Here is a 13154-nt window from a genome sequence, read left to right as displayed (position 1 = left end):
TCGTAAGCCTTGGAAACGGTATGTTTTCATCTATTTAGCGATGTCTTGTTTGATTCTGGGATTAAAATACCAAAATAATGTGACTTTGCGATCCATATTGTGATTCAGAAATTAAACAAGCAACAAAATTAAACATTAAACAACTATAGATTTTCGCCCCGCTCAACGCTCTCGATGCTTTTTTTAGCTTATTGTGCCGAAAGCATCATTTAAAAACATAGAATCTTGAAAACCAGGTGTCATAAAACGCAGATGAAACGCAGAACAATAAAAATAATACTTAAGATGTAGAACATCACTGTACCCTAGTGGCGTACCTCTTGCAAAGTACAACTCGGGAATTTTCAATGTTTTCTTTTTATTTATGCTGTAATATCGGGTTCTCCATCAATAAAATAACTAAGACACTGTGTAGTTTCAGTTTGGCAACAGCAGCGAACGATAAACATTTCTCGCTGGAAAAAGAATCGTTGAATTGTTCGGTTGCTCGGAAAACGCCAATTTTTGTCTCAATTTGCTGATAATTTCATTCCCTGCTACTTACGTTTGCACCCAATAAATATAAATACGCAAATCACATCTCCCCATCGCTGGGCAGATTTGACAAAGCACATAGATTTAAAAGCCAATATTTTATTTCTACTTTGTTCGTTCATAATTCATCCAATCTCGCTCGGCACCCGGCTCACGTGGTAATCCTCGGACTACTGCTACGGAAAAAAATATGACCCGAAATCATCCACGGTTGACCTTTTTTCGCGCGGGCTTCCTTTCTCTCGGTTCCAGCTCTACAGCACGCAACCATTTTCACTTCATTTCGCGCCCTACTGGAAACAGTAGAACGTGTACGGTGTGTTGGCCGTAATCCAGTCCAAAAAATCAGTCACTCTGGTGTTAACACTGGGATTTGTCGTTGCACAGGCGAACCCATAGCTCACAATGCCAACCTCGTAGACTAAACCGCTGCGGGCCTCGGTGTAGAATAACGGTCCACCGGAATCGGACTAGAACAAACACAGGAAAAAAAACACACAAACATGTACAATGGAACAAAAGTCAACGGCAGTACCTTTGAAAGCCGATAGAGTCAATCCCACAAACGCTAACCCGACCTACCTGGCATGTGTCCTTCGAGGGTGTATAGGTGCACATCTTCTGGCGCGTAATGGTCGAGTTCAACCGTGTGGAACACTCCTGATTGCTGATAACGGTAAGGGCCACCTTGTTGAGAACGTCCGACTTCGGTCCGCCAAAGTCCAAATCACCCCAGCCGCAGGCCTCCACGGTGGCACCGACAAAGCTTTCGCCGCGATATTTCCACGGCAGACAAACCGGGCCGACACCTTCATTGAACTGCATCGGCTGATAGGTCCGGATCAGCGCAATGTCATTCGATACCGGCTGCGTGGTAAATCCGGGATGGGACAAAAATTGAGCTATGACGTACGCTTGGGCGTAACCGGTATCGGACCCTGTGGTTAGATTGTGATCGCCCACCAACAAAGCGGTGTCATCTACCGTTCTCAGCAGCAAGCAGTGTGCCGCCGACAGGGCGTAATAGTTGGAAACTGAAAGTTCAACGAGTTAATTTTGATTTTCCAACGCTGAACGAAATTAGTTATTGCACTCACTGATGGTAGCGCCACACACTACGGTTCGTGATTTGATGTCGACCATGGCAGCCATCATGGGAAACTCGTTGACCTTTGTCTGGACTCCATTTACGATGCGATTCTGCGAAAATTAGATGCAGTAAAGAGCACAATTAACTGGCAATAAAGTTCAACATTCGATCCAGCCATACCATTTTCTTCTTGCCACAGGAACACGCTTCAGGGATGATTGACATCGTGCAGAAAAAGCGACCTCCACGGCTAGTCGGTGCAGCTTTGATTCTCATATAGAGACTGTTGCCAACGGATTTCTCCCGGATAACGCCCGCTCCGCAGTAGGTATAGGCATCCTGAAGGTCCTCCCGACCAGTTAGCGAGATGTAGAAAGTGTCTAGTTTGCAGTATGTGCTCTGTTGTAGAAAGGTGAGTAAATTATTTGCAATTCCTTCACAAAATGGCTTGATTTCGCTTGTGATGAGAAAATTATTTACTGAATTTTGATAAAATTCCTCATTGAAAGGAAACAATCTCTCTCACTGGCATTTGTCAAGCTATCTCGCTACAAGGAGACGAAATTTTTCTCACTAACAAACTTTTCTTTCTAGAATCAAAAGAACTTCCTCATTGGAGTAACTCTCGCTGAGACCGGCCCACTGTTTACTACACCTTGTCTTTAGAAATGTTTAAAGTGGCGATTTTCTGAAAGCCCTCGCCAAAAAAAGTAAGGAAAATGCATTTGGTTAGTATAAAAAAGGCATCTCTAAGTTTATGATATGTTGTGTATAAATATCACAGCTTTTAATTGGTGCAAACATTTTGAAAATCGATGGTGAAAAAAAAAGCTTTGATATAAAAAAAATCAAGATGGCGGCCGAAATCATGGCCGACCCAACTTTTTATAACTGCAAAAGTACTTATATCTTTCCTCTTTTCAACAACATTTCGTTTCGTAGTGGTTTCTGGAAAAACTTTCGAGTTATACAGTCCCGATTCGTTCGTTGGCGGCTCGTTAGATGGGCTGTCTCGAAGTCTCGATGGTTGGATGTTCGCTGGTTGGGGCAAAACCCAACTAAAAAGCACTGTCAATTCAAAATCGATGTCAAAACATGTTTGACGTCTGACCGTCGTCGCATCGCAGCTCCTATATACAGAACGTTTGTGCAAGTATGTGAGTGTTTCGTAACGTATTTCTCGTCACTTGCGTGTGTCAGTTGTCCGTTGCCCCAACGAACGAACACGATTCGCTAATCGGGGCGCAGTCGTGACCCAACGAACGAATCCTCACTGTAATGGATTACATGAGCCAACAATTGACCGAAATCGCGAGGTCTGCAAAAATGTCGTGGCTCTAGCTAACGGGGGGTCCATCAATTTGAGTAACCACATGCATATTCCTTACTTATTTGAGGAGCTTTTGCAGAAAAGCGCCACCCTCAACATTTTTGAAGACAAGGTGTAAATAGTAAGCCGATCTCAGCGAGAATTACTCATTGAAAGCTAATAAATTAACTCACTGAAACCAGCTAATCAAATTTTCTCACTTAGAAGCGCTTCGTCACTGGCTGGAAGCTGATAAGCTTCATCACAGTTTACACAGACGAGATTTTCGCTGGAAGCAAATAAACTTTTTCAGTGGATGATAAAAAGCTTTCCCATTGGAAGCTGCCGAACTTTCTCACTTTGTCCATAAAGCTGCCAGCTTAGAATAGCACTACGGATCCCTTTTTCCGGGGGTAAAAGTCCACCAAACCGGAAACCCCAATCCAAGGTGCATAAGCACAAACTTGTGACGTTTTGGGGGGGGGGGGGGGTTTCTGCGAAGTTCTAAAAAAAATTTTACAATATTCAACTTTATTCAGTCCACTGTACTAGTTTTCACGTGGATATGCCTAAATTAGATAATTTCCGTCATGCTAAGCACCGACTAAAAATAACACTAGTTTACAGCATTTTTGAACTCGGTAAGCTGATGATCGTTTTTGGTGTAGAACCATGCCCTGAGTTCGAAAACGCGAAGAAAAAAAAATAGTAGAGCGGAAATTTTTTCAACTTTCCATACAAGGTTGATGATTTGAAATCGATTTTCGTTCTATTTTTAAGCAAAGTCGCTCACTTCACACATCTCACTATTCGTAAGGCGCCGTCCACAAATTACGTAACGCTCTAGGGGGAGGGGGGAGTATGACCAAGCGTTACGGCCCATACAAAAATTTTCAGGGTTTCATACAAAAAAGCGTTACGGAGGGGGGAGAGGGGGTCGAAAAAGTTCGATTTTAGCGTTACGTAATAAATGGACGCTGCCTAATCAATGCTCCGATTGAGCTGATTTTTTTTACTGTAACTCGCCTACATCTTCTTCTTCTTCTTCTTCTTCTTTATGGCTCTACGTCCCCACTGGGACTTGGCCTGCCTCGCTTCAACTTAGTGTTCTTTGAGCACTTCCACAGTTTTTAATTGAAGGGCTTTCTTTGCCTGCCATTGCAGAAATTTGTATATTGTCAGGCAAGGACAATGATACACTATGCCCAGGGAATCGAGAAAATTTTATCGACTGGGACGGGAATCGAACCCGCCGTCTCTGGATTGGCGATCCATAGCCCTAACCACTAGGCTAACTGGAGACTCGCCTACATATGATACGTCAAATAAACGTTTAGAAAGAATATTTAAATTGTTTTTTTCTTATTGAAAAAAATACATTTCTTCATATATTTTTCGAAATTTCGCCAAAATTTAAGGAGATCGTCCCTAAAACTCGATAATATCTTGAATTTCATCAATCTCACGCAAAACCTGCATTCAGATGATCGAAAGGTATAAAACTTAGCTTCTAATTTATGGAAAAAGATTTAAAATTGGTTGAACACAAAGTAAGATATTTAAATTTTATCAAATTCCATATTATAAAAAGTTGTAATACTCGATATTGAGCTTAAACTCAAAAACTGTTCTATTTAAAATTATTTTAAGCACGGTTTCGAAATCAGCGCTAAATTATGCTTCAAAAATTTTGGTCGTTGACAGAAGTTCACGACTTTCGTTTTATTTTGTAAACTAGTGTAATCGAGTTTATTCTTGCACCTCGGTCAATGCCTCATGGCCAGTTTAGTTCCAATGATTAATTCATAAATTAGCTTTCATATCATGTGAAAAAATATTGCAAAAGAACTACCATTTCCTTAAAAAAAAATAAGATTATACAATTGTGCCTCGAATTCTATTTCCATCTAGTCCAAGTCTATTTCGAGAATTTAATTCCCGTCATACCTTCTACGTGATTTGACCGTAGTTGTGTATTCGAAAAGTCGGTCAAATTCTTCGCGATCCAAATCAAATCATCTGTTCAAGTACTATTGAGCAGAAATCTTTTAACTTGAGATAGATGCGTAGCTCTAGAATAACAACCAAAATATTTCGGTTAATATTTTTGTCATAAAACGAAATCATAGTGCAACGATAAAATCTTTCTCTGTAGTTGTGAAATACTATGTTTGGTATGCAGGAAATTCACGCACATATTTGCCTGCATCCTCCCTGGGACGTGTAGTGTCCGGATGAAGCGACTGGTACACTTGGAGCAGCAGATTCCTCCGAATTTGTTCTGAGTACAGCATAACCGGGAACTACACAACTCTCTCGTTCAATTTATGTTACAAGACTGAAGATGTTTGTATCTTGATCGTTTGTTTTATTTCTTTGTTTGTTCTTTGAAATGTAGAATTAGTTAAAATACACAGAAATAAAAACAAAAAAAAACCTTTGTTTATCCGGTAGTACATCGCCACTGCTAATGTTATATGCCCTGTTTTTTTCTCAGTATCCCTCTTAATCCTTACATTCTCCTCCTGTCCTACTCTTTCATTAATTAAAAGTTCAATTCTTTTCATCGACACTGTTCACTCCGTTTACGTTTCACTTTATTGAAGCACAACTTAGGCAATTTCATTCCAAAAACGATTTTATAAATCATCACCATAAAAATCATCCTCATTTCCAACAACTTTCTTTATTACTTTGATTACATTTTCACATCTGAGGCATTCCACGGACCAGCACGAATCCATTTTAATCGATGTTTTTAATTTACTTAATATTTTTGTATACTATTCCTTTTCATGTGAGAAACCATTTTTTCATATCAAAAGTTCATATTTTGTCTCGACTAACTTTCAAATAGGGCCTATGAAAAAATGGAACACAAGCAAATAAAAAATTATAACACGGAAACGGCTTGTTCGATTGGAAAGGTGTCTTCAGCAAAGTTGTAGAATAATATATGGCGGCTCTCAGAAAAATACACATTGAAAAATTTATTTAGTTTTTCTTCTGAAAAAACTGAATTTTGTTACTAAAAATTAAATATCTCAAAAAGTTATTTTTTTACCTTCGTGTTTTTTTGTGAGAATAAAGTTCATTCTGTTAGCTATCATCTGTAAAATTTTTATAGTGGTAAAAAAATGTACAAAAAAGTTACGGCACTTTGAACATTTTTGGTTGCGTGTTTTTTTAGAGTGCATGACGAATTTCCCGCAAACTAGATTTTGGGGTTGGCAGCACCCTCTCAGATTTCAATGGAATTGTGTAGGTATGAAGACTATGTACTTTAAAGCAACGTTGCATACTTTGTTGTTTTTTTAAATTTATCTACACTAATATTTGAAAAGGGCTTAAGTTTTTGACTATTTTATTTATACCAATATAACTTAAAAATAACATGACCTGCAAAAAAGAGTGGTATGTGTGACTTTATGGAATTTGTGTAAACTTTCAAGTAATAAATTGAAATATTGAAAAAACGATCACGCTAAAAAAAGTTAAAAAATAAATTGAAGTCAATTTGGAATACATGCCCATTTGCGAAATTAAATTAATCCTATTTCGGAGAACCAAAACCCACACCAACCAATAAGAATAGAATTCAAAATGGATCAAAGTAATTAAATTGCTATTATCTAAATCTAACCCAACACAAAATGTTTTTTTTTTTGAGTCAAACCAATTTTTGGGTATTTTTATACGTGGATTTTCACATATTGATATTGAACATTGCTTTACATGTTTCAATTATAAATCTATCCAATACAAAGAATATAATTTAGGATTCTCTTTTGAACCAGAACACCAGATTTGTTACACAGAAATTCAGAACATCAACCAGAAGTCGAATTTTAACTTAAAAGTTTTCTTATTCATAAGAGAATAAAATAAATACTTTGCATTAGATAGACTTGTGATTTAAACATATGGAGCTATGCTTAATTTAATATCTGTAATAAACGCCCTGGATAAAATCTTTTGTTTTCTACCGAAGAGAAACACGCAAAATGATGACATGAAGTATTTGTTGTTAGGAACCGTCCATTAACGTAGCATTTTAGAGGAAGTTTATGATATTGCTAGGAGCCTTCTATTAGGTATAGGAGAATATACTTTGAGAGGGGGGGAGCTGTCAAAAATGTTCTACTAATGCTACCGTGATTTCGAATGCAGCGATATGGTCAAACTCAAACATTACAGAATCCTTGAAAAAGGTCCAATAAGGACCGAAACGTCGGGTTAAGAAAACATATAGTTCTTTTTGATTGACCAAATTAGACTGAATTGCCAATTAAAGATATCATCCAACGTACAGTCGATCACCCAAAGAAAGTCAAACTCAAAGCAATAAACAAGTACGACCACGATTCTCATCAGTCAACGAGATTGAAACTTTTACTACAAATCATTTTATTGCAATAGGTAAATATCATTTAAAATAAAAAATCAATGATTTTGCTTTCGGGATGAAATTGATCAGTAAATTAAATACCTTTGCATGTGCCAAAAATATGTTTTCCACCTGAATTAACAACCCCAGAATGCGAAATGCTGCGCAAAAGTTTAACGAGTTTTCTCAATTTTTAATTATTCAAGTTTTAAATTTAATAAATTTCATGAAAACGCCTTAAAGTATGCACTTTTCATACTGAAAAAGTGATTACTTCCGAAAAGTGCAATTTTATGTATAAATTTGAATATTTATACAATTTTTGATTATGAAATCGTGTTTAGCAAATACTTGGCAGCTAAAAGCATCCATTCGAATATTCATTACATGTGCGATACAGCCACGGTAACAAAAGTTTGAAAGGGTATTTGAGGTTCGCCAAACACGCAATTACGGAAAATATTGAATTAAATACAGAAATATGTGACTAATTGACTGTAAAACATGTAACTCATCATTCAATAATCCTTTAGCCGGATGATGGTCATTTTCTACTAATTGTTTTAAGTGTAAATCAATATTTTTAACAAATGAACATGACCCTCACGTCGATCAATTTCACCCCACTGATCAGTTTCACCCGAAATCACGGTACCTCAGAAATGCTTTTCTTCAAAAGTGCGCATCTTGCGATATATGGCAAAATTTTCAATAATTACAAAAATGTCATGTTTTGCAAATTGAAATAATTTTTCTTATTTGCATTTTTTTTACTTTTAAAGCGTATTGACATTTTTCAATGTTATGAAAGTTCACATGATTATCTAAAAGTCACCCATACATAACTTTTTTGTAGGTAATGTCATTTTTAAGTTATATTGAGTAAAAAACGGTCAAATACTTTAGACCTTTTCAAATATTAGTCTAGGTAAATAAAAAAATACAACGTATGCAATCTTGCTTTAAAATACGTCTTTAAAGCTAAGAAATTCCATCGGATTCTGAGACAGTTTTGCCAAACCCCTACGGCGAGTTTGCGTGAATTCGTCATGCACTCTAAAAAACACACAACCGAAAATGTTCAAAGTGCCATAACTTTTTTGTACATTTTTTTACCATTATGAAATTTCTACAGATGGTAGCTAACAGAATGAACTTTATTCTCACAAAATATCACGAAGGTAAAACATAACTTTTTGAGATATTTAATTTTTAGTAACAAAATTCAGTTTTTTTAGAAGAAAAACTAAATAAATTTTTCAATGTGTATTTTTCTGAGAGCCACCATTTATTAATCTACAACTATGCCGAAGACAGTTTTCCGATCAAACAAGCAGTTTCAGAGATATGATTTTTCATTTGCATGTGTTCCATTTTTTCATAGGCCCTATTTGAAAGTTAGTCGAGACTCAATAAAAAGTTTTAATATGAAAAAATAGTTATTTATATTGATTAGAACAGCTGTGCAAAATTTTATGCAAATCAAAAATGCAAAATTAAAAAAATGGATTTTTTCGTGCTGCTTCGTGGAAAGCCTCATCTTTTTATAACCTTTACCACAGTAATGCCAATCTCTTAGCTCTCATCATCATCTCTTATCTCATAACTATCATCATCATCATCATCATCATCATCATCTTCCATTATCAACTCTCATTTCTCATCTCACACTTCCTAACTCTCATCTCTCATCATCATCATCTCTGAACTCATATCTCTCCTCTCTCATCTATCAACTCTCATCCCTCACCTCTCATCTCTCACCTCTCACATACCATATCTCATCATTCATCATTATCATCGTCATTTATCATCGCTGATCATACTCACAATCATCATCTATCGACTCTCATCTCTCAGGTCTCTTCTCTCATCAGGGGGTTGCAATGGTTGCAATCATTCAAACTACACAATTTGCTCAAATTATGATAAAAATAAAGCATTTTCCTTAATTTTTCAGCTTCTTTGCGCCCTATTTCGCTATAGTGTACCATTTATGGCTAATCCCATTAGAAATGCATGTAAATAGTGCGAAGTGGAACACAAATTAATAAATGTATCCATAACTGGTACAGAGGGTTCCTATCATTGGCACACGCCGTAATAAATACTAAAAGTAGTTTGGGTGCATTTCTATATTTTTCCTGTAAGGTATGAAATTGATTAGTTTTGACATATCGATGACATTCGACGGTCTGCTTCTTATTTTTGTAGAAATAGTTTTTGTTAGATAGTGCGATAACTGGTACAGGCACCCTAAATATTATTAGAAAATATCCATAGATTTTCCAGTAAGTGAATTAAACCTGAATGTTTATTGCTTCATTCATACAAACTGTTTTGATCAAACTAATTTCTATTTTTTTTTAATCGTGCGATAATATTGCAGCCATTTGATGTACACTGTCAAGCAACTTAGTTTTTATTCAAGACTTACAGTATATTCAAGTTTTAATCACTCTTGACTTATTTTTGAGTTATTGATACTCACTTGAACAGGTTTGTGCTGAAAAAGTGGTTTGGGAGGCGCGTGTGGCTTTTTCTGCGATGATCAAAAACAAAATGTAGCCAAAGGTTAAGTTAAAGTTCTAAAAATATTTTTCACCAATGTACCTCACAAACAACTAAAGCAGAACGAAAGTCCAAAACTACAAAGAAGACATGCAAATCAACCAAATCTACACTACATCACCATAGATGAGGAAGAAAATTCTATGACTATTAGAGAAGAAATGTTGGGAAGTATAAAACATCTTACACTGGGAATGCGAAAATCTTCGCAAGTTAAGTTGATCCGATATCCATATGGGGCCTTGACTTCGTACGAACAGTCCGTACTGGGAGAGTATAACGAAGGATACGACGGGGATGTAAAGTAGTAATCCGATCCAAACTTCATATCCAACGAATAGAAACACTGTCCGTTAACTCGCAGAGGCATCCAACTGCCAACTGCCACCAAAGCCAAAACCACTTGCGTGACGATATCCATTCCAAGACACTAATTACCACCTATTAACGCCCACTTACTAAACCATTCCACCGGGTCGGAACTAGTTTAAATAGTAAAACCGTCGAAGCCGAGGTTAATCTTCAGGATGTCCAACACTATTTTTCGTTCCGATAAAACTTTGCACAAGGAATCATAAATGTGTTCTAGCACCAAGTTGCTGTACGCAACTCAATGTGGCAACAGGTAGTGCTTCGTAACTAAACGGGTTCCAATACGGCAACCCCAAAGCAAGGTAATAAATCTACAACACTCCAAGTACGCCGCGATACCCAAGTTGCCTAGCCATGGTTTTGATTAGAATTTGATTGACAGCACAAATGGGCTTCGGTATTTCGAAAGCCTCGCTTCGTTACGCCTACGAATAACTATACTGTTAGTTACCTTCACGTTTTTTTCGGTTTGGGACAAGCTCAACTTCGAACGTTTTTGGAAATTGCAAAATTCCATGTCCTCACTACTGCATAGTGCTTGCACCCCGCTGCAGTGATTAGCTTCCCTATAACCGCCACTTTTGTTGCAGGCACGGCACAGTCAGTCGGTCGTGCTGTGACCTATGCAGCAAACAGTAGAGATAACTATCACTGCCTCCAGTCAGCAGTAGCGCTGGTATTGAGTCACGTGGTCGTGGTGAATTGGTTTGTTTGTTTCTGCAATCATACTTCTGAGCGGAGAATTATTTTTCCAAATTGCTTTCTATTACCAGATACGAAATTGTATTGCAATGTATTCTGGTTGAATTCGTGTTTGATTTAGAAATATGTGACTTCAGAAGTCAATTGACGATATTGTTGCAGTGAGAAGGTCGAAAGATTTTTCGTAATTAATGAACACCAGGTATAGAAACAGGAGTTCATTCATTTACTCCAAGATGATATGCAGCGTGGTGCACACGGGATATCCCGGGACGGAGTCATGCTTACTGGCGTCGGAGAGTTGCATCAATTCTCCTGACCGGTTAGGGATCACTTTGTAGACAACTTTGAGAACGATACACAGAAACATGAAGCCCCACCAATTATCGCATACAGTCAGATCGCCCTTTTTGAGTACCTTTACTAGTACACCTTGCATTCAGTTGGCTCGAAATGTCGTGGTTTCCCATATGTTGCAGAATAATTCACGCAGCAGTTGTGCAGATACTATGGGGTGAGCTTTGAGCATCTTGGCTGATATGCGATCGACCCTCGGAGTCCTGTTCGATTTCATGCTACGTATGGCTCTTTGTATCTCTTGCAATGATGAAGCTTCGTTGTTGACATGGGTAATGCGTCGAACTCTTGGCGAGTCATGCTGCCATGTTGGTGGCGTGGCAGGCACTTGAAAAGGGAATCCGGGTCAGTCAACAGCTGTCCGGACTTGTCTTTCACGGGCATCGTAGCATTCATCATAGTCTCGCTAATGCGACGTGAAACATCGTAGAGAAGACGAATGTCGCCGGTATTTACGTTTTTCTCGCCTTCGGCGGCCAGGAAAGCCGCCCAGGCTTGTTTGTCCCGTCTACTCTCTTCTTGATGACGCTTCATTGATCATCTAGTCCTCCACCTTCCGAATTATGTCGAGTCAAGGTGGAAGCCTATGTTATGATTGTTTTCACTTGAACAATTGGTGCTATCAGGTAATAACTATGAAAGTGCTATTACAACACTAAGCTGAGAACCAAGTTCTGCCCCAGTTAGTACGTGAAGTAGAAAAAAAAGAAAGTGAAAACATTTTTTGAACAAAAAACATAATTCCACTAAAAGCACTGCTTATCGCAAATACACTTATTTACCTCTGAACTTCCGTATATGCGGAAAACCGCGCCACTCAAAGCTAGTTCCTAAAACAATACGGCCCAAATGCATCAGAACAAACCGCAAATTCGTCTATTTGTGTAGCCCGTTTCACGAATTCAATTACACACGCATCGAAATGCACAACACCTGTCGTCCTATCGTGACTGTTCTATAATGTTGTATGTACGTAGAGGTACGTACAAACAAAACACCGCACATCGCCGGTCGTACGAGTACTAGTCGCCTACTAGTACTAGGTAGTCAGTACCTGTACTATTTGCTCGTATAATTTATTTCCGCAATGTGATGGCAAAGCAACAGCAGCGTGTTCTATCATTAAAATTGCCGACACCCCCGTTGAGCAATCAGTCCGCCGATGATGTACAGCGACGCCACCATCGCGCCACGGCTTGATTCTTCCTCGCGGAAGGGCATCCATCGAATGCGTTTGCCTACGAGCAAATTTACGCATTTCGAACCCAGAGGTTTCGTTCCAGTTTGATTGGAGGACTTTTTTATTATCGTTCGAATTCAGGCCGAGGAGTGTTAATCCTGGAGGGGTATTTGGAACAGCTGATTACAGTTTTTGATGGAAATAAATGCAACATTTCTAGCGGAATTTTTTATTAAATGTCTGGATAATAGACGGTGTTTTTTTTTCTTCAAGTGTCAGCCAAAGCATGATGCGTCAAGGATTCGACGCATTACTCGTGTCAACACCGAAACCCTATCAGTGCAGGAGATATAAACAGCCATCCGTAGCGCGGAAATCGAACAGAGCCCCGGGTATCGGTTGCATATCAGCTGAGATACTCAAAGCTGACTCGTAGTATCTGCACCACTGCTGCATCAATTATCCTGCAACATATGGGAAACTGCGACATTTCCAGTGAACTGGATGCAAGGCGTCTTAGTAAAGGTGCCCAAAAAGGGTGACCTGACTTATATGCGATAATTGGCGGTGTATCATGTATATCATGCTGTGCATGTTCTCAAAATCCGCTGCGAAGTGATCCTTAACAGGAGAAGACTGACGCAACTCTCCG

The 13154-nt window shown here is 38.3% G+C and overlaps 1 protein-coding gene across 3 annotated transcripts; it reads right to left on the bottom strand.

Moving 5' to 3' along the window:
* Positions 1-280: 280 nt before the first annotated feature.
* LOC109410563 (venom serine protease) lies at positions 281-12077 on the bottom strand. Of its 3 annotated transcripts, XM_019684094.3 has the most exons (6): positions 10079-12077; positions 9812-9862; positions 1805-2023; positions 1632-1734; positions 1117-1568; positions 281-1004 (listed from the first exon to the last, which is right to left on the bottom strand). In XM_019684094.3, the coding sequence occupies exons 1-6, from the start codon at positions 10310-10312 to the stop codon at positions 825-827; spliced, it is 1239 nt and encodes a 412-aa protein (XP_019539639.2). In that variant the 5' UTR covers positions 10313-12077; the 3' UTR covers positions 281-824. The 3 variants fall into 3 exon arrangements, with proteins under 3 accessions (XP_019539639.2, XP_019539640.2, XP_029731267.1); XM_019684095.3 differs by lacking the exon at positions 9812-9862 and having other exon boundaries at positions 10079-12076; XM_029875407.2 differs by lacking the exons at positions 9812-9862; positions 10079-12077 and adding an exon at positions 5129-9765.
* Between the last annotated feature and the right edge of the window lie 1077 nt (positions 12078-13154).

This window comes from Aedes albopictus, chromosome 3 (assembly GCF_035046485.1).
Source record: "Aedes albopictus strain Foshan chromosome 3, AalbF5, whole genome shotgun sequence".
In the NCBI taxonomy this organism is placed as follows: Eukaryota; Metazoa; Arthropoda; class Insecta; order Diptera; family Culicidae; genus Aedes; species Aedes albopictus.
The sequence above is the reverse complement of the archived record's forward strand: the minus strand, read 5'-3'. Positions and strand labels throughout refer to the sequence as shown.

Bases quoted from the DNA above. Each gene is read 5' to 3' on its own strand.
- LOC109410563 (XM_019684094.3), bottom strand. From the start codon at position 10,312: ATGGATATCGTCACGCAAGTGGTTTTGGCTTTGGTGGCAGTTGGCAGT. The intron at 1,569-1,631 runs GTGAGTGCAATA...TTGAACTTTCAG, and splicing joins AGTGTGTGGCGCTACCATCA to TTTCCAACTATTACGCCCTG. The intron at 1,005-1,116 runs GTAGGTCGGGTT...TGTTTGTTCTAG, and splicing joins CCTCGAAGGACACATGCCAG to TCCGATTCCGGTGGACCGTT.